This window comes from Lemur catta, chromosome 13 (genome assembly GCF_020740605.2).
Source record: "Lemur catta isolate mLemCat1 chromosome 13, mLemCat1.pri, whole genome shotgun sequence".
NCBI classification, from domain to species: domain Eukaryota; kingdom Metazoa; phylum Chordata; class Mammalia; order Primates; family Lemuridae; genus Lemur; species Lemur catta.
The window spans coordinates 22,231,219-22,257,527 of NC_059140.1; the positions used below are offsets into that span (position 1 = coordinate 22,231,219).

General features: G+C 41.4%; 1 protein-coding gene across 1 annotated transcript in view; it reads right to left on the reverse strand.

Annotated features, from left to right (window-relative positions):
- The window catches only part of CLYBL (citramalyl-CoA lyase), a 96,359-nt gene that overhangs the window by 23,517 nt on the left and 46,533 nt on the right, over positions 1 to 26,309 (reverse strand). Inside the window, exons 2-5 of the mRNA XM_045567219.1 lie at positions 7,595 to 7,783; positions 3,564 to 3,665; positions 1,713 to 1,806; positions 213 to 380 (exon numbers count right to left, since the gene is read on the reverse strand). Coding sequence (XP_045423175.1) covers positions 213 to 380; positions 1,713 to 1,806; positions 3,564 to 3,665; positions 7,595 to 7,633 — 403 coding nt within the window. The 5' untranslated portion in view covers positions 7,634 to 7,783. The remainder of the gene's footprint in view (positions 1 to 212; positions 381 to 1,712; positions 1,807 to 3,563; positions 3,666 to 7,594; positions 7,784 to 26,309) is intronic.

A 26,309-nucleotide genomic window follows, 5' to 3' on the forward strand; every position in this document is an offset into this window, starting at 1 on the left:
TGATTTATTTTTGACTTGCAGAGCCAAAGAAAAACATGACAGTGTGCTTGGCTGGTTTTTGCCCTGCATGGCTTTTTCATATCTCAAATAGTGGAATAAGTATATGAGCTATCTGATGACATTAGAAATAGTAGTTTCTGGTTAAATTTCAGTTTTTCTGGAATGCTTGCTAATCTAGACACTGTTTTCTGAGACATCATTAAGAATCATACCAGTGAAGCCCATTGCAGCTCCTTCTCTCGACTGTCTAAGAAGCCCATCTCCATCTCGAAAGTCAATGTACACCAGATCTATGGCTTGCAGACCAAAGGCCTTCGCTATGACAACGATCTTTTGTCGGGCGTAGAGAATATCCTGGGTGTCTTTACTACTTGTTGCTCCTGAAAATGGGAGGTTGACAGAAAAAGGAGGCTTTAGCTTGGGAAACCAAACCCAGACAGTTATTATAAAAACTCAGTTTGTAAAGACATCTATGTCTCCCTGGGAATTGCTCCTGAGCAAAATCATTATTCAAATATAAACGAAGAGAGGGATTTGTGGAGGCAAAGGTAAATGTCATACGTGTCTGTTTAACTGGCAAGGCACCTTTCAATATAGTGGCTTCTACAAGCATTAAGAAAAGGCCCCTCCCCTGCCTCAGGAGGTAGATTCAGGGTCACAAGTGACTCCTGATACATTTTTTTTTTCCTTCTTACCATTGCCTGAAAATGTCAGTGCAAAGATAGCACCACGAAAGGCGGCCAAGCAGCCGTGCAGGGAAACAGTTAACTTCTCACACTGAGCACAGAATCGCGTGTGCTGTGGTTGCAATGCCCTGTCCTAACTGAGGTTCTAAGCCAAATACTTCTGCTTCAGGGTTTGGATGGAGAACTTGCAGAAATGGAAGGGATCTCATTTTGAGGGAGGCAAAAAGTGTGTCTGAACTGTTAGATACACAAAAGTCTCCTGGAAAGACTGATATTATAACAAATTCCTTTTTTCATCCTGTTGGGGTGAGGGGGGCGGGTCACTGTTTATATTTGGACCATGACACTCACTGGTCAGGGAACGTGCCTGTCTGCATGCAGGTCACTGTGGCTGTGGTTCTGAAAAGGCTTTCAGAACCTGTGGCCTTGGTCTCTTTTCTAAATGCCTGAGTCTCTAGTTAGACAAATACCCGACACCTCGAGTCCAGTGCTCCAGGGATGGTGAGAATCAGTGAAAACCAGCACAGTGTCTCAGTAAATACTCAGTGATAAGAGTTCTGAAATATATTTTAAGAGAAATTTAAGGTCTATTTTAAATAATATTTACATACTACATATAATATAGAAAACAATTCACTAAGGCAAATGTGAAATTGCCTTAAATTACAGTCAGACAGCCCTCAGACTGATGTGAAAACAAAATATTTAAGCAACAGTGGGGTTGTTCACATATTTATTAGGAGCAAAGTAGGTGCCGTATATTCCTGAGCATGCCTGAGGCTGCAACAGGCTTTTTTTAGTTATGTATTTTATAAATGAACAGAAGTAATAATATGGTGTTCTGGAAGCAGGACAGCTACAGAGGCCCTAAATTATCAGGAAGTATTGTCCCATTCCATTGTCATGAAAAACCATTATCATGGTTGGCAAATATACATTGTCATGTAAATGTCCATTCCTAAGGGGCAGAAAAAAATAGACACACACAAACACACACACACACACACACACACAATTCTTTGACACCTATGCTTGCTCGAAAGTCTTCTCCTCCAAAAACGACTGCATCTAGAAAAAGACCCACTTGAGGCCCAGTCTTTAGTGTTTCTTCACACACAGCCTGTAAAAGAGCAGAACAGAACCAAGTCTCACAGAAATGCATTGATGAGAAAGTGAAGCATGGTGTATGTCAGAAACAGAATCCCCTGACTCTTAACACAGTTTAGCTGAAAGCAGTCCTAAAAACGCAGCCCAAATTTACCCCTTTTGAAAGGTATTTAATAGCATCCAAGATAAGTATATTGTATATATTTGCTTTGCTTAATGGATAATATTCATATGGTTATAATTTATTAATATAGTTATAATGTTCAAATTGTAGCTTATCCAATTTCTAGAGAAACTTTGAATAAACTCATTTTGATTGTACTACCTTATTTATATTTTTCCAAAATTTGTTTTTGCTTTAAGAGACTCTCAATAAACATAAAACCATTAAGATAGAAGCATGGAATTATAAAATCAAACTAATTGGATTATTTGCATTAGGATCAAGTAAATGGTCTCAGGATTAAAGACATATAATACAAAAACCTACAACTCCAGAGGGGAAAATAAAAATGCAACAAGTCCTCCAAGACATGTTAATAAAGCAACTTTGACATTTATATATGAAAGTCAAGATTAATGATATTTGTTGTGGACATAACTGTGCATCTTGAAAGGTGGAGATATAACCTTCTAATATATGTGGGTGGGATAGAAATGATGAACCGGTGGGAACCCTGTTGATTAATTTCAGGCGTCGTGAGTGCTTCTAAGTACATTATGGAATAAAATGATGAAACGGCACTTAAAATTAAATCACTGTATGCATCTAGTTGCATCTAAGGGATGTGCTTTTGATTATTTTCTGAGGATTTAGGGTGGGCTGGGAGAACTTGTGGTTAGTTGTGTAAACAGCTGCTCAGGAGGCGAGGGTAGAAGCAGCTCCCCAAACGGCTGCACCCGGTCCTCCTGCACAGCCCCACACATCTCAGTTTCCTCTTGGAGCATGTGCTCACACATTCTCTCTCCAGTACAGTTCAGCCACCTTTTTTTCTTTGTTTTGAGTGATTTCTTTTCGCTTGCCCTTTGGGGGGAAAAAAAAAAAGGTAGGCTAGGAACTCTGAGAAGGGGGTGCTAGGTTGACGTTCACAGGTCAGGTGGAATGAGGGGCTTATTTTGGAAAACACTATAAATGCCCACTGATAAAGGGGATAAAATATGAGCTAGCTATGAATTTAAGAATTTAAGGCAGGTAGTTTAATGCAGCCACACAATGGTTGAAAACACTTGGCTCAGTTAATCTTCCTGAATGTATATTGCAAAATATTTTATGTTGTAATGTGGCAAATTAAAATAATATACTACAAATTATTTGTGTACATGAACTTACAAATAATAATTTTATCTGCTAGACATTATGGATAATGTTGTTACAGAGAAGCCAGAAGATTTCCTAATGAAAAAGCAATTGATAGAAAAGAACAACTCAAAGTTAATTCACAAGGGTGACCAAATAAATTTTTCATGTACATTTAGTCTATAAATGTAATAATTCAAAGCATATATTTACACAGTGATTATTTAATTAAAATATTTCATTTAACTATTTTGGACTGGGAAGCTTTCCCTTTCTACTTAACCAATTTCTCTGTTTTCTAAGATGCTGACAACCTGGTTTTTGGACTATTACAGAGAACAAGTAGTGTTGTACATTTCCTTTGCTTATAAATATTTCTAGAAAAATATTTTAAGTAGATGTTAAACTTGAAAACATTCTCTTGAGGTGATAAATAAAATACTAACTTATTAACCATGTTACAGTTTTCTTACCTTAAAATTAAGCAAACCCATTGCAGTTTCCACAAAAGGGATTAAGTTCATTGGTTGTTCAAGTTTTCGGCCTTTTAAGTAGAGCAAAAATTTGTCTGAAAACTAAAACCAAAAGTGTCATAGGTGATTACTGGGGAAAAAATGTACAATCACTGAAATGTAGACATATAAGTAGTATTTAAGTCTTTGACCTGAGGAAGTAATATCCTAGCCTCTTTCGTCCACACAAAAGAATTAAAAAAAAGAAGAAAGACCAAAGAAAAAAGGTAACAAAGTTCCCAGCAAACTAAACAGTAAAACCTTAAGCATTACAATTTTTTTCCCCAAAGGAGCAGTTTGAGGCCTAGGAGTTGGAAGTGGAAGGAGAAATTCTCCAGTTTAAATGCTTCCCTGAAAATGTATTTACTTAAGACCTCTCAGCCTCACTTCCTTAAATGCAAATGGTAGGCCCTTAAAACAATGCAGTCTTGCTCTACCTGCCATCCTGTTTTTGTTTTGTGCCCAGCGCTGACATCAGTGTTCAGCGGCCTTCTACGCAGAATCCATATTATTTATTATAGCACCATTACCCTTTGTTCAGAAGGCTTTTCTTCATAATTTTTTAGCTTACCTAGGAAGACCTTAAAAAGGAAGTTTAATTCTTTGAAGACCAAAGCTCGCCAATTTTTTCCATGAGACCAGTTCACAGCTAGCTCTGTGCTGCCAGTGGGGTAGCCCAAATTCCAAAATCTATCATCTGGAAACATACAAAAGCTCTTGCACAGATTCTCCCCCACCCCCACCTTTCAAAAGGGGGAAAAACACACTCTAAATTGTAAATCTATTATGTCTATCTAGATCTAATAAGATGTGGGGAGATAGAAAAGAAACACAGGTATGATAAAGATATTTTTGTAAATAAAGATGAAAACATATATATCCATTTTAAGTTTAAGGAATACTCAGCTATTAATGGATATCAAAGGAAAAGGGAATTTTAATCATCTCTCCATTCAGTCTCAGTTGGGTAAATCATATCTAAGAGATTTGCATAAATATAAACCATCAAAGACTTTTCATCTTCAAAGGGGGTTTCAAGACCCTATAAGCTTTGTACTGTAATCATCACAGGTCACCACCCTGCAGGAATAAGGCTGCTATGGCAACATAAAAAAACTAATGCTTAAGGCTTAGCATAATATTCTGACTAATAGAAAGGAAACTCATTTGAAAAGCTGGCAGCCTATTTACCAGAAGCGGGATTAGAGGTGTTATTTCCCCTTTTAGCTGCCCCTCCTCGCCTGTGCACCCCCCCCCCCCCAAAATCTAATCACTGGGATCTTTAAAAAGCTTTTGAGCAATTTGCAGTAACTTTACAATTAGGCTAAAATAAATCACACCTTTCAGTAATGAAGAATTATTCCCAGTTGCTCCCACTGCCCCCGCCCCCTCGGACAGCATCATCACCTCCTCAGCAACTTTTCAAACTCCACCAAAATAGCAGGAATGAGGAGACTATGGTGTAAGGGGACAAAATGCACAGTATTTGATGTAAATGAAAATAAAACATGATTTTGCCTCATGTAAGCTAGAAAAACGGTAGTGAAATATTAGTGATTTCGTTGTCAAATGTGTACTAGGGCATTGTTCCCCCTCATTAAAAAAAAAGAAAACTTGTGAAGTTACTTGCCCCATTCTTTGCAATAATGGTTATAACTACAAAAATCAAAAAGTTTAAAACTAGGTAAACGCCTTACAATAGAGTCTCTGTTCTTAGTGAGAAAAACCTCTAATGCCTTTTGTTTTTAAGCCAATAGAGGCATTTAAAAATTAAATATTCTAGCCCATCCTCCTCCTCCTCCTCCCCCTCTTTCTTAAAAAATTGCATTAAGTACTAACACAAAAGGTAACTAGTGGAGAAGTTTCAATTAATTTTTTCAAAAGGAGACGATTAAATGTTTCCGGCCTGGTAAAGTGTTCATTTCAGCGAGGTGGAGGGGCTGGGGTGTGGGGGGAGGAGAGAAAGGGGAGAAATCACAAAGAGAGTGGGGAGGAGACAAAGTTGCAGGGCTCAGCAATGCCTTCAATTCCAGTGCACACCCGATAGTGTGCTGGAAGAATGCACACTGTTCGGGATTTGTGGGAGAATTGTCCCACGACAAAGGAGGCAGAGTTACGCTTGTTATAGTCCAATAAGCCGTGCCAGTCAAACAAGAACCCACACTAGCGACAAAAGGCGAGCAAGAGATTCTCACACAAAAGAAAACAAGTAAGCCCATCTTTCAGTTGTGCATCGGGCTCTGGGCTTTATGCTTCGCATAAATACAAACGGAGAGGGAAAAATAAACAGCCAAAAAGACTTCTGTTAACTAGAAGTCCTATTTAGATTTCAGTAGGTTTCTCACATCCAGGGATTTCAAACAGCAAACAGAAGCCGTAGCTGAGGGCTGGGTGGGTCCTCCTAGCCCCCATCTTAAATTCAGGGTAATAACGGTGATAAATAGGCATTAACTATGAAACCAAAAGAGAACAGTGACTCCAGAGTCCATTTCAATCAACTGAAGACATATCTGAATGGGGTCAAAGCCCTCTAGGATATTAACATAATCTAACCAGTATCTCCCAGCTTCTCAGGGTAACCTTGGAGAGAAGAACTCCAGTTTAGTAAGTAAATATTGGGCCTTGAATCTGGGCCTTCAAGAAGAATCCAACACAGAGCTGTCCCAAAGAAATAGAATGGCAGCTACATACATAATCTTAAAGTTTTTAGTAGCTACATTAAAAGAGTGAAATGAGACAGGTGAATTTAATTTTAATAATCTCTTGTATTCAACCCAGTAGATCCAAATTATTATCGTTGCAATGTGTAATCAATATAAAAATTAATTGAGATATTTTACATTGTTTTTTTTTTTCTGGGTGTGGGGCTTCCAAGTCCTCAAGATCGGGTATGTATTTGGTATTTGCAGCACATCTCAATTTGCACTGGCCACATTTCAAATGCTCAGTAGCCACATGTGGCAGCGGCCATGGCACCGGGCTGCACCAACCCATCATATCCGGATGCATTAAAAAGGTGAGCAGTTTCGTCAGGTGTTACAACCTCTTAGCGTATTGCCGTGGTTGCTCCCACAGCCTTTGAGATAATTCTAAATGTGGCTTCAAAACCACCACTGCCCACTCACCCTGACCACAGATACTTCCAGCATTCGTATTTCACAGCCTCTCTGCCCTGGAATGGCACAAGGAAATGCTATTTTATTCAACAGAGATCTACAGGATAATAGCAACCCCCAAATAAAATCTAGCCCCCTCCTTCACAATCAAAACAATCATAGTATAATTAGGCTCCTTTCAGAAGTTTTCTTAAGTAATTTTACATGCCAACCACTTTACATTTCAGGTTTTTATTGACTGAAAAGTCCGTCATGAAACACAAACACACCTGTCAGCAATTTAAAAAGGATGCACTAGAGAACTGTTCAGGAAATAATATCTGTGCTAATTAAAACCACTAGTTAAAAGCTTCCTGTTTATTCCTCTAGCTGCCCTTAGGAGTGACCTTTTCCTCCCCTTCTTTGGGTTCATTTTTTCATATGCAGCTGACATGCTCTCACTGCCTGTGATGATTTCAAATGAACGGCAGTTAAGAGCCACTTACGTCATGGCTCTTCCAGGTGGAGGCCTTGGCTTAGGACCTGGCAGGGCAGAAGAAGGGATGAAATTCTCAGGCAACCTAGTTTCTAGGGATTGCTATGGGAGGGCTATCGAGGAGGCTGTTCTGTCCAAACCACAAATCCAGTTAGGAAGCAGACGCATCATTTCAGAAGTGGAGTTGTTCCATAGAACAATCTGGGCAAAGCCAGATCCTCCTTGATAGAACACTCTGGGCAAAGCCAGGTCTTCCTTGTTCCTTGCACTCAATTCCTTTTTCTCAGTTCCTCTCCTTTCTGCTCTGTGTATGCATTTTCAAAACCTGTGGCACCCAAATCCCTTCTTTTTGCTACTCCTTAGGCGATCCTGAGCCTTAAAGCAAAGCATTCACTACTCACCCATTGGATTTCTTCAGGACTTTCCACCTTTGGTAGCATGAGGCTGGAAGGAAGGACCCGGGATTGCAGAAGGGTCTCTAGGTCTTCTTCGGCCAGACCACTGGACACTGAGTTGACTCTCACACACTTTTCAGTTGGGCCCAGATCGAAGTCTTCAAGAGTTTTTACAATTCTCAGTCGAGCTTCATTCTATAAGTGTCCATAAAAATGTATCTCCTGAGTTTATTTTTATCATTGAGGGGAACACAATCGAATGGTCTAATGGAACTGTTATATGGATTCAGAGTCTGAGCACCAATATATTTACATATTTCCTGTCCAGCAAATAACTATTTGAAAGAAATCATCAAATCTGATAGGTGGTTGAGTTCTAGACTTCAAGACGGCTATAACATAGCCGAGATCCGGCATAATGCATACTGGTGAACTTCTAAACAGTAGTGTCATCTTGCTCATTAGCATTATTTCCAAGGTATTATAAAATAATTAATTGGCAGTTTTTCATTGAATTGAGCATTAGCTAAGCATGGTTCTTTGTTCTCTACCTGCATTTTCTCATTTAATAAACATAAGAAACTGTATAACATCTGGATCATGGCAGTCTTGTCTGTCAGCATATTTGCATCATAGAAAAAATAAGGTTTGGTTTTTCTTTTGCCACACATCATGCTTTTTTTACTCTTTTTTTTACTTTATTTTTTGCAACTGAGTTGAATCTTGACATTCAATTAAGAAGATGCTCACAGCAATCTGACACTGCATACTACAAAAAAAACCTCCAACTTATTTAGGTAGAAGGTAATAACATCACCCAGAAATCCCATCATGAAGTGGCTGACAAATCTATTTTTTTCTTTGATTTGACAGTCTTTGCTCCACAGTTAAGAAAAGCGGGAAGGTTGAAAGTCTGCTTCAGTATTTGAATTTGTCCTTAGGAAAACTGTATGAGGCCAGATCTGTTATTTATTGGCTTTGGGTTGGGGGTGATGAACTGGGGTGGGGGCAAGAAACGAGAACATTGAGGGAGTGAGGCTGGAGTCCAGAGAAAAGAAAGCACTTGGGGTCATTACTTCCTGCCAATTTTAGTTTCCAAAAAAAATTCCTCCAACTTGCCAACAGCCCTCAACAAATTCTCATTGTCAGAATGAACACTTATCAAAAGTAGTTTCATTTGGGAAGGGTTTTTATGATACTAATAAAACTTTAAAGCTTTTCAGTGCTGATGAATGTGGTTTAAAAAAAAAAAAAGTCCTAGCCATATACAGCCATTTGAAAAGCAATACTTATCTAGGAAAATAGCAAACCAAAGCAGAGACAAAAAAGAATTATTTAAGCCAGTACTGAGTCTAAATCCAATCAACAGGACAACCCAGGACAATAGATTTAAACCAGACGGATGTAGGTCTATGACGGAGTGGAGGTAAGGAAGGCCCCCAAATGTGGTCTGAGTTAAACGGTGGTGAAACGGTAGCTTAGAGCTGTCAGGCCAGATGGAAACAGTACCTAGGACAGTTTAGGACAGCTCTGTGGAGCCCTGATATACAGAGCTTCAACTGCCAATAATTAGGCCAAGCTTGGACAAAAGCAAGAGACAGCTTATACTAGCTCAAGTCAGAGAGGATGCAGCCAAAAATGTCTTGGTTTCACATCATCTCTTTGGTTTTTCCACAGATGTAAAATACAGCTATCTCCACTCTTGTTACAGTTACTAAATGTGAAAAGTCCTGAAGGTGAAGGGCAGAAGTTAGCTCCAGATCATGGTTCTAAGGTTGTCTGGAGCTGCTGGGAGAATTGCTTCCAGCCCTTGGGCAGTGTGTGCATTTAGAGCCATGGCCGCGAGAGCCTAAATTGTGTTAGGCTCCATGTAGCCTCTACAGCTACAAAAACCTGGGGAGCTGGGCGAGGTGGCTCACGCCTGTAATCCCAGCACTCTGGGAGGCCGAGGCGGGCGGATAGTTTGAGCTCAGGAGTTCAAGACCAGTCTGAGCAAGAGTGAGACCCCGTCTCTACTAAAAATAGAAAGAAATGATTTGGACAGCTAAAAATATATATAGAAAAAATTAGCCGGGCATGGTGGCTCATGCTTGTAGTCCCAGCTACTCGGGAGGCTGAGGCAAGAGGATTGCTTGAGCCCAGGAGTTTGAGGTTGCTGTGAGCAAGGCTGACGCCACGGCACTCACTCTAGCCCGGGCAACAGAGTGAGAGACTGTCTCAAAAAAAAAAAAAAAAAAAAAACCTGGGGACTGCTCTAGTTTGTAAACATTTCAACTTCCAGGTTACCTTTCAATAACAAGTCAGCCTTGCAAAGGGAACAGAGTGGATGGAAAATAAAGGAACTCACTAGATCTTTTTAGGCCGATCTGCATTTAAAACTGAAATTCTTTGACTCATCATCTCCATCCTCCACTTTAATCTGCATGTGCTCACTGACACAGGATCCCTGGCAACATCGACTTCCTGGGGGACCTGCGGCCTTCTGATTTCAAGATTGTTCTTTTTTTGAGCACTAATGGAGGCAAGAAAAGCTTCATCTTTCTCTGCTGCACCCCTTTTAATAAAAGGATTTGTTCTGTAAAATTTGGATGCAGTCAAAAAGGCCACACTCAAGGATCCAGAAGGCCACGTGTGGCCCAAAGGCCGCAGGTTCCCCACCTAACGTTAATTTTGGTGTTAAGCTGTTTGGTTGTTTCCCTTGGATTTGAAGGGGGGACTGTTTGTTCAAAGCTCGTGTTCTAAACCTGTTTGTGATTTTTATCTAAAGTCAGATTGCCATGGTTTCAGCACATTCCGGTTTACTTAGTAAAATTCAGCCCTTGTAAAATTGCAAATGAAGTACCTAATTCCAATTTTAGGCATAATCTGATTAGTACTTTTCATATTATAATAACGAGCAGTGAATACTCAGCATTATATTAGACTTTTTTTTTTTTTTTGGCTCAGAATGAAAACCAAGCTCTTTCCACTTCATCATTCTGTACCTTTCCAAAAAAAGATGATGGCTTTGGAGGTATATTGCCACACAACACTCTTATTAACAGGCTGTTTCTTGTTATAATTTACATAAACTAAGTGTGCATCCCTCTGGTATGTATCCCAAAATATCCAACAACTTTGCTGAATTTACACTAACCAACAAGCATGTTGATTTTTTTTTTTTTCCTTTTTGGTATTTTAAGGGTAAAATTATGTTACTGTGCTAGCAAACACACCCATGCCATCTGTTGGGTTGGGAGGAAGGCAGTTTCTAAGAACAATTAAGTTTAGTTCTGGGTCTTAAGTTAGAAAGAGTCACAGTCCACCCAGTTGTGAAAAGAAACAAATTCTGTTCTCTCTCTCTCTCTGTGCAACACCCATCTTACTGCCTGCTACCATCTCTCTGTCACATCTCCCTCACCTCTATCGCCTCGTCCCCTGCACAATTTCCTTCTCTTTTTCTCTCGTTCTCTTTGGCTCCTGGCTGGCCCTGACCATCCTCCAATCTCCACCCTAGGTGGATTTGCAAGAGGCGGCCTGGCAGACACAGGTCTCTTGCAAGGGCCCTCAGAGTGAGCTGCTGTGGTTATTGGGAGGTAAGTGCTTCCTGGAGAAAGAAGAAAAAGGAAATTAAAGTGAAAGAGGCCATTCAAAAAAGAGTTTTTTGAGGGCTCTTACATCCTGGGAGCAATACAGATTGTTCAAAATGAAGTTTAAAAGGGACCGTATTCTAAGTGTGTTAATGGCACAGGACAGCCTTGGTGAGCCATTCTCACTGCGGAATGGACTTGTCCCTCTAACATCTGACAAGCTGGAAAATACTGAATAATGGAATTAAGTCCCTTATCAACAGTTAAGTTAGATCTTTGGAGACTGACTACCACAGTGTGCTCTGTATCGTGTTTGATCCCAGAGGTGGGGTCTGTAGAGGTCACGGAGAAAGTTGGCACATATTGGAATCTTTGCAGGCCCCTGTTCTAAAAAATGGTGTTCCCAAAGTTCCTGTGTTCAATCAATATTTCGTGCCATGGGCTGCTCAGTGCAGTGGACCAGTGGCTAATAAACTTATCCGTATCCATAAGCCACCGTATTATGTGACTCTGTCTGGGCCAGGAACCAAGGCGTGCTATGATTTCAGAGACTGGATTCCTATCACCTGGGGAAGAGACATGCTCTGGTGACGTAAGAAAGCAGATAAATCAACCAGCACCGAGACCTGCAGACTCCGAAATTAAAGGAGAAAATATGCGTGCAGTTGGTTCAATTGGCACCCATTAAAGCTAATAACTAATCATCCTCGCAAGTTTCTAGCTCAGAATGATCAAATTTGCAAAGAAAACAACATCCGTCCACTTTTACACTCCAGTGGAAGAGGTGGTCCCTCGCGGCAGGGCGGCACAGTCTCGCCATCTGGAGAATAAATCGAGTGTGAAGTACAGTATAGTTTGGGACCACGCTCCGTGGCGGCAGCTCAGCAGTCAGTTCATTAGTTCCAAACTTCCAGGGATTAGAGCGGCATCAATTCTACTGTCGGATAGGATGAGACAGACAGGATACGAGATTCAAGGAGGATTGTGACAACCAAGAGGAGCCCCTTGGGCTTATTTATAAAACCACAAAGTATAAACATACCCAAATAAGTGCCTTAAATAATAGCATTATCACAGTTTCATAACATCTGAATTATCACCTTTCTCTTTGCCTTCCACCCTCCCCCCAAACCTTAATGTTAATGTATAGTTGTTTTCAGAGGAAATCGCAGGCAACCCTGGGTGCAACAGGAGCAAGCTATGCGGTCACCCCGAGATTTGGTAATTAAGAAATAGGAAAGACTTTCTAGACTCCAGGGAGATGCAAAACATTTGTGATTTTAAAAAAGTACAATTAATATTTTCATCCTACAAAAGGCAAATAGACATGCCACATATTCAAAAACACTAGTAAATTCTATCTTTTTCTGGATTTGTCCCTCTCATCTCATTTCCATTTTCTCTGATTTGTAAAATGATGTCACAGGTGTGGAGGGGTCCAAATTTGGAGAAGGTCCCGAGATCAGCATCTCTATTAAAATCTTCTTGAAAATTTCAAGATCAAGTTTGGTTTAAAATAAAAAACGGAATGAATTTTTCCATTTAAGGATCTCCTTTTTTACATAACTTCTTTTTATACATTTATATTAAAAAAACAGCAGTGCTTTTGACATAAAACACCATCACTAGTCAATTATATTGGATTTTCTCATAAATGTGTAAAAATTCACTATACTAATGATCACAGAGACTGTTGTAGTGACTGCATTGGGAAAAAAAGCAAATGAATTCTCACTGATTATTACAACCTGGTAGTGTGTTTCATTAGGCAAGGTGATGGTGTTGAGTGTTCTAGCCCATTATTTTTTCCACATGAAAAAGAAGTCTTGGTTTGCCTGTTTTTGAAAAAAAGAAAATCTGTAACAATATTGAACATACCGTGTGTTAACTGGCTTAAAATTTCATGTGTTGATTTCATCTCACAAATTATTACATGCCAGGCCTCCTGTTTACTCTGAAAGTGTAGGTTTTGGGAGAGCAAAGTTTTTGATGTATTAACCATGAAAGATACATTAAAACACAGGTTTATAAGAAAATGCTAAATCGGCTTTCATTCAAAGGACTAAGAAGACTCAGGATGTATATGGATGGGTAGTTTATAATATATAATTGGTATTTCTGACTTTCAGAGATTTAAGTGCAAAAGAGAAAACCAAAAAAACAACTTTAAAGTACAATAAATCTAGGAAAAGAATTTATTTTGAAGGTCTCTGAACAATTAAAAATATTTTTAAAAGACATTAGGGCAATGGCTTTAATTTGAGTCATAGAAGCCTATACATTTGTCAGAATTCATGAAATGCACACTTTAAATCTGTACATTTCACTGTATAAATTTCACCTTAAAAGCATGAAGAGAACTGTAAACAAACATTGAATTCTAGTCAATTATACCCATGCAGAAGTGTTTAAGGGGAAGTGCACTGCTGTCTGCAACTTACTTTGCAATGAATACCAAAAGTAAGATGAATGGATGGATGGACAGAGGGATAGCTGGATGAATAGGCATGCATTAAGGCAGGCAGAGTAAACATTAATGGGAGAATATAGGAGGTCGGTAAATGTGTATTCACTGTACAATCTTTTGACTTCTCTGATGTTTGAAATTTTTGTAATGAAATTTGGGAAAAAATTTTAAGAAAGTTATCTCTAAATTGTTGATAATTTTTAGAGCAGATTGAGTCTTTATACTATTCTCTTTTCATTTGTATGTGTTTGAATATTTCCACAATAAAAAGTTAAAAACTAGTTAGTGACTTAAACTTCACTTTACTTGTTATTTGTGGAAAATAATTTGGAGGAAGATCATTGTTAGGTTTGTGATTTTTTTGGTAACAGCTATAATGAGATAAAATTCACATGACATATGATTCACCCATTTAAAGTGTACAATTCAACGGCCTGTTAGCACATCCTTACAGATGTACAACCATCACCACAATCCATTTTAGAATATATTTATCACTCCCAAAAGAAACCCTATGTTTCTTAGCAGTCACTCCCATTTTCTCCCAACCCTCCCAGCCCTAGACAACCACTAGTCTACTTTCTGCCTGGAGATTTGCTTATTCTGGAATTTATAAATGGAACCATGCAATAACGTAGTTTTCTGTGCCTGGCTTCTTTCACTTAGGATGTTTCAAGGTTCATTCACGTTGTAGCGTGTATCGGTACTTACTTCCTTTTTATTGCCATATAATATTCCACTGTATGGATATATCACATTTTGCTTACTATCAGTTAATGGTCATTTGGCTTGTTTCCACTTTTTGGCTACTATGAGAAATGCTGCTATGACATCCATGTACAAGTTTCTGTGTGGACATATGTTTTTATATCTCTTGGGTATATATTTAAGAAAAAGTGGAATTCCTGAGTCATATGGTAACTATGTGTTTAATCTTCTGAGGAACTGTCCACTGTTTTCCAAAGCAGCTGAGCCAGTTTACAGTTCCACCAGCAGTGTGTGCGGGTTAACTTGCTCCACGTCCTCATCCACACTTGATCACCATCTGCCTTCTCAGTTATGGTCATCCCAGTGGGTGTGAAGTGGTCTCTCATTGTGGTTTTGATTTGCATTTCCCTGATGACTAATGATATTGAGCATCTTTTCGTGTGCTTATTGGCCAGTTTTGTATCTTCTTTGGTGAACTATCTATTCAAATCATTTGCCCATTTAAAAAAAATTGGACTAAAATATAACATAAAATTTTCCATCTTAACCATTCTTAAGTATACAATTCAGTGGCATTGATTACTTTCACAGTTTGTGCAACCATCACCACTATTTCCAAAATGTTTTATCACCCCAAACAAAAACTCGATAACATTAAGCAAAGACTCTCTCTTCTCCCATGCCCACAGCTTGTGGCAACCTGTAATTTACTTTCTGTATTTATGAATTTGTCTATCCCAGACATTTCCTATGGGTGAAATCATATAATATTTGTCCTTTGGCTCTGGCTTATTTCACTAAGGATAACAACATTTTAAGTTTCATTCATGTTGTAGCATGTATCCAAACCTCATTCCTTTTCATGGCTGAATAATATTCCATTGTATGTATGTACCTCATTTTGTTTATCTACACATCTAATCATGGACACTTGAATTGTTTCCACACTGGGGTTACTGCTGCTGTTAATATGGGATACTGTTTCTCTTTGAGTCCCTCTTTTCAATTCTTTTGGGTATATACCTAGGAGTAGACTTGCTGGGTCATATGGTAATTCTATGTTTAGTTTTTTGAGGAACTGCCAAACTGCTGTCTACAATGGCTGCACCATTTTACCTCCCTACTAGTAAGGCACCAGGGTTTAGATTTCTGGACATCCTCGAAAACACTTGTTATTTTCTGTTTTATTTATTTATGTGCTTGTTTGATAACGGCCATCCTAGTGCGTTGTGAGGTGGCATCTCAGTGTGGTTTTGCTTTGCATTTCCCTGATGACTAATGATGCTGAGCATCTTTTTCTATGCTTATTGGCCATGTGTATATCTTCTTTGCAGAAATGGCTATTTAAGTCCTTTGCCCAGTTTTAAACAGGGTTATTTGTCTTTTTGTTGTTGAGTTATGAGTGTTCTTTATATATTCTGGATATTAACTCCTTATCAGATATATGATTTGCAAACATTTTCTCCCACTCTGTAGTTGTCTTTTCACTTTCTTGATAGTGTCCTATGAAGCACATAAGTTATCATTTTACTAACGTCCAATTTATCTATTTTTCTCTTTTGTTACTTGTGCATTTGTGATCATTTTGAGAACATTATCTAATGCAAGGCCACAAGATTTATGCCTATGTCTTCCTCTAGGAGTTTAAGAGTTCTAGCTCTAGCATTTAGGTCTCCCTTATGTATTTTGAGTATATATTTTTGTATACGGTATAAGGTAGAGAAGCTTGTGATATTTTTATTTTTTGACAGAATACAATGAAAATTTCCTAGGAAGAGAAAACTCGAGTGGAAGGAAGGGGCTTATTTCCATCTGCGTCATCACCCAGCCCTGCCCGGGCCCCTGGCCAGTGCTGGCTTCCCTGCTGCCACAGCCTGTCCACCATTGTCCCCCTTCTCCTCTTTCCCTTGCCCTCTCCCTACCTCCTTGGCCTTGGTCTGTCTTTGGGGGGGCCCTGACAGGTATCCCCCTTGGCCTCCAAGGTGCTACAAACCCAAGCCCATGGGACGAGATGGAGCTAGTGCCGAGAAGATGCCCTGGTAGGCATGTGTTACCTATGGTCTTTACATTTCTGGTTAGCTTTATGATTCAGTGTGGCTCTGAAGGACATTTGGTACACAACTTTTTAAAAAGATGAATCTATCTATTAAAAACTTGCATTGCCTTTCTCAACACCTGTAACAACAGCCATGCTCAGATTTGTCTGTAGTTATGTTATCTGCTAGCTCACGGCTCTTCCCACTCTTATTATTTTATTTTCTTTGTTTTCACAGCCTCAGAAGGGCAGCATTATAACTTCTGGTTTCTAGCAGGGCGGCGGAGGCACAGGGAGCCGGGAGGTTTGCTCCAGGCAGGACAATCCAGGAGTGGAAGAACCACACACTTTAGAGGCTCTCTCCTGAGCGGCCCTGGCCATGCCCGCTTGAGGGGAAGGATCCAGAGAAAACCGAAAACACAATCACTCATCTAGTTGTCGTCTGTATTTAAGGCCAAATACTTGAAAACATTTAGATAATTGAGGGAATGTATCCTTTTCTTTAAGAATGTTTGTGATTCTGAATAGAAAACTTCCTGAATACTGTGGCCAGATTCTGCCTGATGACCCTGGTCTGGTACATTTAAAATGTTTTAACCAGAGGGATTAATCAAATGCTATCCACCACACCAGGTGCTGGGGACAGGTGTTGGGGGAGGGAATCGAGCTATAAATCACTCCCTGTTGTACTCCTTTGTCATCTAGTTGTGGTGATGAAAGGCCCATAGAAGGAGAAGAGGGTGACAGGTGGAGGCAGCAGAACAGATACCAGGGACCCTGGGATGCAGAGGTGGGAGGCCACACGGCAGGCTGAGATGGGCTGGGGGGATTTCAGTAGGGGCAGGAGGCGTCAGCACCCAGTGGGGAGCAGGAAGAAGGCAGAGGCAGGAATAGTGAGGGAATGAAAGGCGCGGACAGTCCCCACATGTGAGTCTAGGTCAGGAGGGTGCTTAAGCCTAGGGTGACAGAAAGGCAAGGGGATTCCCAAGGGGCAGGGGTGAGTGAGCCCATGATGGAGCAATACGAGGGCAGAGGCTCCATTCCAGTGGGAAGCAAAGGTGATGGTGGGGCAGGCTGGGAATCGCCACTCACTGCAGAAGTATCTCCTGAGAGGCGGCCCTGAGCCCCTGACTGCATTTGGGGGGGGATCCACCCCGCCCCTCCCCACAAAGTGGAGAAGGTCCCTGCTCAATCCCACCTGCCCAAGAGCTCCTTCCTTTGATGGTGGGAGGGCCTCTAGCTCCGAAGCTGCCTGATTTTGCTTTGCAATGGGTGTTTGCACGTGGGTTTCTGATCTGGGGGACTCAGTCAAGGGCACTGAGAGCCCTGGAAACCCCACAGCACAGTGGCACTCAGGCCCCCCCCCCCAAGCACACCTTCTAATTGGCCTTGCTCTGCCTAGCCGGGTGAGGATGGAGAAGGTGGCTCCCTTCCCCGACTGGTACAAAGTACAGCCCCAAGCAAAGCTGCCCTCTCCCTCTCAACTCGCTATATTTATGTTTCCCGACTTCTCTGGGTTAGAGGAGGTAATTAACTGTTTTGGTTTAAAAGCCCTCCTGCTGGGTCGCAGTCTGCGTGGGAGAATAAAAGTAAACAAGCAAAAGGGAACAGTGTCATCAAAGGACCTTGCACCTACCTTTCTTCATTATAAGGATGAAAACGTGCCATTTGCCACAGGTGCCACCGATCACCCATGCAGGGCAGGGTCTGCGGGCCTTTCACTCTTTTGAATGGTAAATCAAGAGCGATCCGCGCATGATTTAATGAGGCAGACTTGCCGTGGTTCCAGATAGGAGTCAGATGACAGACGTGTCCCCTGCCCCCGGCCTGAGCAGTTTTAGAGTGATGCTCACAACCTATTCTGACTGATGACTTCCTCTAGTTCTCCAGCCGACCTGAGATATGTTCGCCAAAATCTGATCCAAATTGTCCCCTTAACCTAAATATCAAGAACCAATTTTTTAAAAAGCAAAAGGTTTCTTGACTTCTATGGAGGAAAATGCTCGTTTCCCTGGCCATCACCAAGTCTTGGAGGTGCGTTGGGCCTGCTTATCCCTGAGGCTGCCCTAAGGTGGCTGATGAACGCGCTGGCTGCACCCACGTTGCTGGGGGAGATTCCTATCTGTGTGCCAGCTGCTTCCACAACACTTCTCCAAGGTGCTGACACAAAGAATCTTGTCTTCATAAGTAGGGGGCTATAAAAGTTTACAGACAGAAGTATAAATGTCTAACGACAAGGCACACACAGCCTTGCAATTAAACACACCGAGCTAACGCTAATGTCAGCTCGCTGCAGGTCCAAGTCTGTGACCTGCCCTCCTGAGGAAGCATTACCCTGTGTGGCAGAGCAGCCTCCCAAACAAGGATGCTTTAGAGTCGTAGCATGTTAATTAGTCCTCCCGGCAGCCACGAATGAAGAAGTCAGGTAACACAATAAGCTATGTATTGGCAGAAATAGAACACGAAGAAATATTTCTTGCAGGTACATGAAACTGGATCATTACTCTCACAAACTACTTTTAAGTAGGTGAGGCTTTAAAACTAAAAGGAATAAAAAAAAACCTCTCCATGCAATATTACCAGCTGGTTCTACCTCTGTATGTTTTTTTATCTGTAGCTCAAATATACACTCATGGCCTTATTTTATAGCAGCTGATCATTTATTTATTTTTTATTTTTTTAATTTTACATTTTCTTTTACCGGCGCGCCCCTGAGGCAGAGGAACTCCTGAGGGGGTGGGCTCCACAGAGCATTTGTTTATTTTTTAGAGATGTGGTCTCGCTATGTTGCCAGGCTGGAGTGCAGTGGCTGTCCACAGGCTGATCATAGCTCTCTGCAGCCTCACACCCCTGGGCTCAAGCCACCCTCCCGCCTCAGCCTCCCGGGTAGCTGGGACTACAGGTGCAAACCACCATGCCTGGCCCGTATATTTTTGTTTTTGTTTGTTTTGCTTCCTAATTATTTCCCAAAGAAAATCATAACTAAAAAAGGCTTTGTTTCTCTTAGGTGACAAATTTATAGGTATTAATATTTTAAAGTGTAGTATTTTCCATCCTAGTCTTTGCCTTTTTTTTTTTTTTTTTCCGAGGTAGGGTCTCGTTCTGTTGCACAGGCAGGAGTGTGGTGGCATCATCATAGCTCACTGCAGCCTTGAACTCCCGAGATCTAGTGATCCTCCCACCTCAGCCACCTGAGTAGTTAAGACTACAGGTGTTCGCCACGGTCCCTGGCTAATTTTTTATAGAGATGAGGTCTTGCTATGTTGTCCAGGCTGATCTCGAACTCTTGGCCTCAAGCGATCCTCCCACCCTGCCCCCCCAAAGTGCTGGGATTACAGGTGTGAGCCACTGTACCTGGCTTCTTTGTCAATTTTATTTTCTTCTAAAATCAACAAGGAAAAGAAAAGAAAAATAGAATGTGGAAAAACTGAAGAATGGAGGTGATGATGGCTACCAGGACACTGTATTTTGGGGGGAAAAGGCAGATTGAGAGTTGCTTGTGAACTGAGGTTTGGTTACAGCACAGGGCCCTCATCAAGGGTCCAGCCACATGGGCGGAGGTCTCTCTTTGCAGTCTGTTTCAGTGTGTCACGTACATGCTCTGGAGACACGCACTGCGGAGACGGTGGCAGAGCCCGTGTCATGTGACCGAGCTCACAAACACCGGGAGCTCCGGATCTTCTATAATTAAATGTTTTTCTCGAGCAATGCTGATACAACAATGCCGTGGCTGGCACCACACTTGATCTTCACCGCCGCTTTCCACCTTTTCCTCTTGCCAGCTCTTCACGTCGACTTTCTCGGCAGCTTCATTCCTTCACTGGTGCCAGGCAGGCGCACTGCGCAACCACTTGGGTTTTCTTCCCTCTTTTTGCGCCCAGTAAATTTTCATAAAGCATTTAACGTGAGAACAAGCAGGTTAATTTACCGTGCTGGTGAGCCAGGCGCCCTGCAACACTGCCATGTTTTGGCTTCTGAGTCAGAGGCCTCGGTCCCAGTGGCGAGGACTCTTGCCAGAGCCTTCTCTGTGCAGACACCAGGTGTGATTTAGCATAACAGATTGTGTGGACGCTCAACGGCTTCTATAAACCGTGCGTCAAAACGAAATTGTATCCTTCGTGCAAGATGAAGATGAAAGTCTCCTGGGCTAGAAGTTCTGCCAGGAAAGGCCTCTGGACACATAGGAAATGGGAAAATCACCCCACCTTGCAACACACGCCTGGTTTCGGGAACATTTAAGTTCTCCTTAACGATGTCAGTACCTTGTTAAAATCCTTTGTCATGTCGCAATACTGTTTTCCTCGAACAATAGGTAGGCAATGAAAACCAAGGTGTTTTTTTTTTTTAATATACAAAGAGGATATACGAAAAATGGAATTATTTGGAAATTTTACCCAAATATATTATCCAATTTTACCCAAATATATTCATTTTATCATTGAATCTGGCCTTTGATATGTAACTAGTCAATTGCTTGAACCATGCATGAAATCACGACAGTGACACTGAACGCTGGTGTTGTAGATGTCAGCTCTCTTGGCTGTGAGGACGCTGCTTGGGGAAGACTTTCAGGGAAGAAGCCGAGCTTTGTGGTAACACAGTGTAGGCCCCAGAGATCAGAGCAGCCTGTTCCTGAAGATGGCAAGATTAGTGAGCCTCGAGAAAAGGGCAGGCCTGAAGCAGAGACACAGGTCAGACCACAGGGAGAGTGACTAAAGTCACAAGAGGACACAGAAGATGATTTCGGAACAAGCTTAGCAAATACAACTGCCGGAATTACCAGCCTTTTTATCCAGACCACTGCCAGGGGCAACTCAACGCTTAGTGATATCCAGTTAGCTAAGGAGAGGACCAATGGCATCCCAATGGGGCAGCAATGCCAATGGCTTTGGAATAAGATTCATGTCCTCAGATGTTCGAAATCACCTGATGATGATGTAAATGTATACACAGTCCTTTTTAAACTTTTCAAAGGCTTTCATACCTACAATCTCATTTGCTCTCACAACTGTTCTAAGGTGTGGACAGTGTAGATTTTATTATCCACATCTGCGTGGCGAACAGAGCAGTTAAGAGACTTCTCTGGAGGCCACACAACTGGTCAGCCATCGAGGTGAGGAAGAACTCATGTGTGGGGCTCCCAATCTTGTGTTTTGTCTGCAGAACTCCTGGTACCCTAGAGCATTGATGATTTACCCAATTGGCTACAAAAAACCATTTTTTTTCTGCTTAAATTCAGTAGAGTAGATTCTGTGGTTGGCTACCAGGAGCCCTGGCCAATACAGGGATCACATTACACATGCATTCTATCACCTGTCTTTTTTGTTCCACAACAGGGAGGGTACCTCTTTATGTAGGGCATGCTGTGCATAATCCTTTGTGATGATTGAAAGTATTCTATTGCATGGATCTGCCACCATCTATCTCAGCAATCCTCTAATGATTAAGATTTAAATTTTCCCCAGTTGTTTGCCATTAATTCATTCATTTCATTCAAGAGATATTTATTGACTATGCTTTAGGTGCCAGGTACTATTTTTAGTAATGGAGAGAACAGCTCCCTGCCTACAGGGAACTTACATTCTAGTCAGGAAAACAGCTAATAAACAAGTAACCAATAAACAGTTGCAGGCTGTGGAAAGACCTATTAAGAGAACAGAATTAAGTAATGGGATAGGAGTGATGGTGGGTGCTTGAGACAGGGTGGCACAATAGCATCTTTGAGGATGTGACATTTGCCCTGATACCTTAAAGATTATATAAGCAAAGCTGTAACAGGTATCCGAGAACATTCACCATAGACTCTTATCTGAACATTCCCTTAGGATAAATCCTAGAAGTGCAAAAATGCTAGGCCAGATGACCTGCTCACTTAGGCTCCAAAGGAATGGCCGTGAAGGTCCAGTCTCATAGCCTCCTCCAAACCGGCTCTGGAGCCGGCAAGTCTTGCCTCAAGTCCCCACTGTGCCTGCTGACTGCCAGTGTAAGAGACAGGACAGTCTCTTAACCAGACTGTGCCTCAGCTTCCTCATCTGCAAGATGAGGACAGTAATAGTGATCAACACAGGGGCTGGTGAGGATTGAAAAGGTTTAACATAAGCAGTTAATAAATTTTAGATTAAAAAAAAAGCCATACTTATTTTAACATGTATACTAAAACTTCTTTTTAAAAAAGGGCCATGTACATTTAAACTCCCATTTCCTTGTGCCCACCCACTTGGGGTTGGTTTTGAGCTTATACCAGCTTGGCCCTGCCTTCCTTCACTAGCCCAGTGTGCTCACACCAGGACTGGGGCTGTGGCTCGTAGCTCTTACATCCCCAGTGCCTGGTCCTCTTGGCACTGAGGAGGGTCCCTGAAGGGGCCAGGCCACTCCCACATAATGGGAACTAGCCTGTTCATTGATGGGGTTCAAGACACATTACCCTAAAATGTGGCACCCTGGCCCTTGAGAAAATAGCAGAAGCAGGAAGGTCAGTCTCGCCTGCCCCCACCCTTCTGCCCTGAAGCAGGTCATAAAACTTTCACTCCAGAGGTGCCCTCCCCATACCCAAAGGAAAGGGACATCCCTTATCCTTGAAGACACAGAGACCTCAAGAAGAATCTGAACAAACAGGCCTTGCTAAGTTCCCCCCTGTTTCTCACCACTAAATCAGACCCCCGTTGTCTGATTACACTTCTGCATGACTGTCCACTCTGCATCAAACCTGCTCATAAACACTGAGGTTTCCCTGTTCCTTTGGGTCTTCATTTCTGAAGGCTCCTGTGTTGTCATATAAAACTTATATTAAATAAATGTGGGCACTTTTCTCTTGTTAATCTGTCTTTTGTTACAGGTGCCTCCGTCATGAACCTTCAGATGGGTGAGGAAAAGATATTGCTTTTCCTCTCCTACAACATCTAGTCTCAGACCTCTCGTTTTTGCATGAAATCAGATCTTAAATATCTACAAAGTCTACCTTCCTCTGACACCACGGCCGTCGCGTTGCTGGATTCTTCAGGAATCCAGGTAGGCCTAGTGTGCTCTCCATCTCTCAATAAAAAATTACAAAGAGCAACTTGCTTCATAATGCTTTTGTTCCAACTTAGAAACCTAAATCCCTAAATCCTGAGTCAGTGTCTCAGCAGAAACGGAAGGCTACGGGTTGCAGGTGGCCATTTACTTATTGCGATCTGAAAGCGTCTATACCACAGTATGAAATGTGACCACATTCCGTTTCTTTCTCTGTCCATCTGCTGCTGTTATTGTTTAGGAGTGAGGATGATTTTGAAGAATGTCAATTTGGACTGTGTGTAAGCTTATTTCTCAAGCCATATTTAATGTTTTGGCAACAAACACTACGTTGCTGCTGTCTAACTAAGAAGGTAGTAGGGAACCAGTTTTTCTGCCTTTTTTCAGGTTGTATGCATATGTATTCTCCATTCTTTTTGAATGGAGGTGGCTGTGATTAAGATGGGTCAATTATATTAATACACAGTGAGTTTAATTGATTTTTTTTTTTTTTTTTAAAGAAAGGAGAGCAAGGGATAGGGAGGAGAATGAAGACATGAGAACTACAAGAAAGACTTTAATGAGGCCTCTTGGTGTCTCTAATCATCTCAGGGTTGTTATTCTCATCCTATAACCGGATAGATGAGACACACACATTGAGGTCGGGACTGCGACTGGAAGCCCTCAGAGTTCCTAGCATGGGGCAACGCACAGCGTAGCTGCCCGACCTGGGAACTGTGTGCTTGTGCCAATAGCTGGAGAGACAGATGGGGACTCTGCCCACCTCCTCATGGTCCGTTTCTCTCTCTCATAGACACATACTCTCCATTGTCTGTCTCTCTTACAGACACCTATACACACACACACACACACACACAATAGCCTGGTTCTCTCTCTCTCTCTCTTACACATTCATATGCACAACAAGCACACACACGGAGGAAGCAATATTTTCTCCATGTGTGTCAGTTTCTTGTAGCCAAATATGGTGGATTCTTTCTTATATCTTATAAACATGATCAGTAACTTAGGTAAGAATTACAGAGAATCAGAGTCTTGGAGTTGGGAGGGGTCTCTGAAGTTACCCACAGAAGCTCTGCCCAGGGAAAGAGTCCCTTCAATCCTCTGGGCAAGTGCATAAACATGGCCATTGGACAGACCTTCAGATATCTGAAGATGGTCACTACGTTTCCCCAAGTCTTCTGTCTTCTAACACTCCTTGTTCTAATACTTGTCTCTCTGAAACCCTCTGACACAGACTCAACATCCTCCCACCTCTGAGTCGCCCTCCTACGGACATACCCAGGTTTGGCAATGCCTCCCCTTTTTGTGTGTGTGAGACAGGGTTTCACCATGTTGCCCAGGCTAGCATGCAGTGGTGCGATCATAGCTCATTGCAACCTCCAACTCCCAGGCTCAAGAGATCCTTCTGCCTCAGCATCCCAAGTAGCTAGGACTACAGGCACATACCACTAAATCTGGCTAATTTTTAAAATTTTTTTATAGAGACAGGGTCTTGCTGTGTTGCCTAGGCTAGTCTCAAACTCTTGGCCTCAAGTGATCCTTCTGTCTCAGCCTCCCCAAGTGTTGGGATTACAGGCATGAGCCACCATGCCCAGCCTGGGCAATGCCCTTTCCAAGCCCTAAGCAGGAGTTCCTGCTGTTCTTCTCCCAGACGTTGTACCCTGCCTGTGAGTGCATTACTCCTGGTGGCTGGCTACATTGGCTGACCCCATATGGAGGTTGGAAAAAAGGTGTAGTTGATTACAATGCTAGACTAACCTTTCATCCACTCAATATGCTTAACAATATGGCTTTTAGTATAGTCTTCTTAAATCTAACCATTCTTAATACCAATTGCTCAGTTTCCAAAAGAGTTTTAGGAATGTTAAATGTTTAACAATTTATAGTAAATTTACAGTAATATGAGAAGATTACCATATTTAGCAAAAGTCAGCATTAGCGTTCTTCCAAAGCTAAAAAAATAATACATATATTCAGGATTTTTTTTTTTTTTTTTTTAGCAAACCATTTTTATCTGCCATGAAAAATATACCACAAATGGTGGCATTCCTGAAATAGAATTTGAGGTGTTTGGGGCCTCAATTCCTAAACCTGCAAGATGAACTCTGAGGTTCTTTCTGTCTTAAACATTTAACATTCTCTGCATACCCCTCCTCTGGTCAGTTGTCCTAAGGGAATCCCCTCCTCCAAATAGTAGAAATACTCACCTTTGTTACTTCTTTTTGAATAGAAATAACAGATTTCTGGCCTAATATTTCAACTTAGTATGTATGCATTTGATGGTAGAAAATGGAAAATATCTAATATTTTGACTATTCTTTAGTTTTAAATATAAAAACTTTCAATCTTTGTTACTGTAGATGAAAATGATATTTTTAAAAAGTTAGCTGAAACTTAATATTTACCTTTAAAAGTACATCTGATATATAATTATTTATGCATATTCAAAGAACAGATAATATCTACCATTTTTAAACTATTAAGGAAGCATTAATGGATAGAAAAGCACTGGGATTTTGAGAACTTAAAAGCACCTGACAGAGAGGACAAATCAGAAATGTAAGTAAAAAATAATATTTGTAATTTAACAAATATAGTTCTCATTACGGTTAAGAAGCTGTGTAATATACCTTTCTTGATAGGTAGCAATTTTGTCTTTGCTCTTCCTGCGGATATTTGGTTTACCGGATTTGATGGGTTTGGGTGGGACTTGGACGTGGGCGCTTTTAAAGGCTCCCCTTGTGACTCTGATGGACAGCAAGGGCTGAGGACCTGTCCCACAGGCACACGAGTAAATGCCTTGCCTGTTGCACAAGCAGCACCCACAGCTCAGGGGAAGAAAGGCCTGCTTGGGACGAGGAACCCAGAAGCCCCCTGAGCACTCCCCATAAATCCTTAAATGGCATTTTTCACATCATATAAATCTTC